Source organism: Littorina saxatilis, linkage group LG17, assembly GCF_037325665.1.
Source record: "Littorina saxatilis isolate snail1 linkage group LG17, US_GU_Lsax_2.0, whole genome shotgun sequence".
In the NCBI taxonomy this organism is placed as follows: Eukaryota; Metazoa; Mollusca; class Gastropoda; order Littorinimorpha; family Littorinidae; genus Littorina; species Littorina saxatilis.
The window spans coordinates 58,876,212-58,878,711 of record NC_090261.1 but is presented as its reverse complement, the minus strand read 5'-3'; the positions used below and the strand labels follow the sequence as shown (position 1 = coordinate 58,878,711).

The following is a 2,500-nucleotide window of genomic DNA, read 5'->3' as shown; positions in this document are numbered from 1 at the left end:
AGATGTACGTGACGAGAACTTACTGTTCACATGCGTGCGCATTTTGGTTGAAGGGAGGCAACTCCTGTCTGTCTTACAATGTGTGTGGCTATCAAGGGAGAGTAATGCACCCAACCCCACCAAAGCAATGCCTCCCAGGCAGTCCACAGGTCCAGGGACACAGATAGACCTACTTGTTATAACTGAAGCTTCACTTTACTAAGGTAGTGAATATTTTTACTTCTAAACTGGGTTTTCCCCCTCTCTTATTTGTATGCAAGTGTGTGTGTGTGTGGGTGTGTGTGTGTGTGTGTGTGTGTCAGTGTGTGTGTGTGTGTGTGTGTGTGTATGTGTGTGTGTGTGTGTGTGTGTGTGTGTGTGTGTGTGTGTGTGTGTGTGTGTGTAGGTTTCATTCCCTCGCTCACTTCACTGAGTGTCAGACTCTTCAGTTTCAACCTTTTCAACCAACGCGACTTCTTTTTTTTTCTTCCTATTTCGGATGCAAATTGCAGTAATTCTTGAAATATTTACAGTTTGTAAACCATTTTTGGTTTTCAGGTGAAGGGCAATGTGGTAGCGTCCTACAACATGGGCACCCGGGACTATCCCATCGGAGAGATGTTCGAGAAGCTGAACGACGGCAAGTATCACGTGGTCCGCTTCACGCGCTCTGGACCCAACTCCACCATCCAGGTGGACGACCACATGATGCAGGTCAAGACGCCTCGAGGTGGGTGGGCTGTGTTCTTCTTGTTCGGACCCTGTCTTGTCTTTGTTAGCTGTTCGTGTACATGTGCATGTCTGTAGTTATAAGTCGTTTCAATTATTGCTTTAGAGTTCCCTTTTGCGTATCTTTAAAAAAAATATATAAAAAAATAACAATTGCTTACTGAAAGTATAATGCACGGTATTATTCCAAATTAGGGTTCACTATTTTCCCGACAAGAGAATGAAGTGAGATCGACTCTAGATTTTAAGAGATGCATGTCAAATTGGAGACTGTGTACAAACTATCTGCATATATTAATGTTCCTACATTTATTAACCTAAGAAAAGGTACTCAAAAAAACAAAAACAAAACACGCACAGAAACAAAAGAAGAGCGCCGTTAATCGCAACTTGGAACATGTTGTCGAAGTTTGTGAACTGTATAGAGTCTGTGAGATTGTGAATGTGTTGGAACGTACGTTTCTGTAATGTCGTTGTGAGTTGGTTGAATGTGTGTGTCGACTGGGAGGGAGATGGAAGGCCACACTTAAAACATGCTGTAGAGCAGACTTTATTACTCACACCACTAATGCTGTTTCCTGTACTTTTTATGCAACGCCAACCGACTGGAGAACTACAATTTTCATTTTACTGTGTTATGACTTTTGAGCAACAACAAAAAAAGCCACCCAGAATTGTACAAGTATTTGTGTATATGATATCTTTGTATGTTTTCTATAGCCTGTGTACATAAGCGATTAACTGTAACATATTTGTGTTATAATTAGATAAAAGAACAAAGTTTATTTTGTAATTAATGCAATTAGCACTCAGTTTGTTGTCCATTGAGAGAGACCCATAGTTACTGCGAATGTCCATGTTTTGAAACGCCAATAACAATGCCATACTATGTAACAGTAATTTAGCTGGCTGGGTTGACATGGTTTCCTATGATGGCTTTTTAGAGCCTTTTAGCTTTTTTGTGCTCAAGGTAAATTAGGAATCTGATTCTGTACATGGTTAGTTTTTGTAATGTATTTTTTGTGTACATCTTATAGAAATTCTAAAAGCTGCACGGATATTTTTGAGTTGTGGAATACAGTGACACGCTCGAAGAATCAGACTGTCATACTCAACGATGTGAAATTACATAAATTACACACATTAGTGTCATTGTATAACATATTAAATAGATGCGTGAGATTAATAGCCTCTGTTAATAGCAAAATAATCAGCTTAGTCCTTTTACATGTGAAGCATTTAAAAAGAATAAAGCCATCATAAACCGACAGAGACTAAAACGCAAAGGCTGCCACAAACATCCTTACAGATTCTTCGCTAAACGTTTTCATTTTTCTGGCAGCAATCAGTGTAAGTGGATTATACAATGATGAGTGGTGAAGCATAATCACGTGCATAACAGCATGCATTAATTTTTGTGTCCAAAGCTATTATTTTGACTCGATGACTCTGTTTTTTAGTTCCCATTCCTCGTGTTGTCAGTAGAATTCTAAGCAGTAATTCATGGAGATCCCAATACATTGTTGATATAATACCAAAAGTGTAACACTTTAGCAGTCATATCCTCGTGAAACTTTATGTTAGTTGCAGCCTTTGGTTTTTGTCTCTGTTAAGTGTACTGCAAGTGCTTCTGTCAAGAGCTTAGTTTCTGCCTATTCAAGACAATGAAAATATGGTCTCACCACCTGTGGGTGCTGTTTCTGGTAATGCGTTCAGTATACGTGCACAAGGTTGACCCATGGTTTTCGAGGGAAAAATGCTAATTATTTTTCATCCCATATATCATTTATTA

The 2,500-nt window shown here is 39.0% G+C and overlaps 1 protein-coding gene across 1 annotated transcript in view; it reads left to right on the top strand.

Annotated features, from left to right (window-relative positions):
* Positions 1–2,500, top strand: part of LOC138951841 (neurexin 1-like) — a 91,973-nt gene that overhangs the window by 71,493 nt on the left and 17,980 nt on the right. Inside the window, exon 13 of the mRNA XM_070323400.1 lies at positions 538–709. Coding sequence (XP_070179501.1) covers positions 538–709 — 172 coding nt within the window. The remainder of the gene's footprint in view (positions 1–537; positions 710–2,500) is intronic.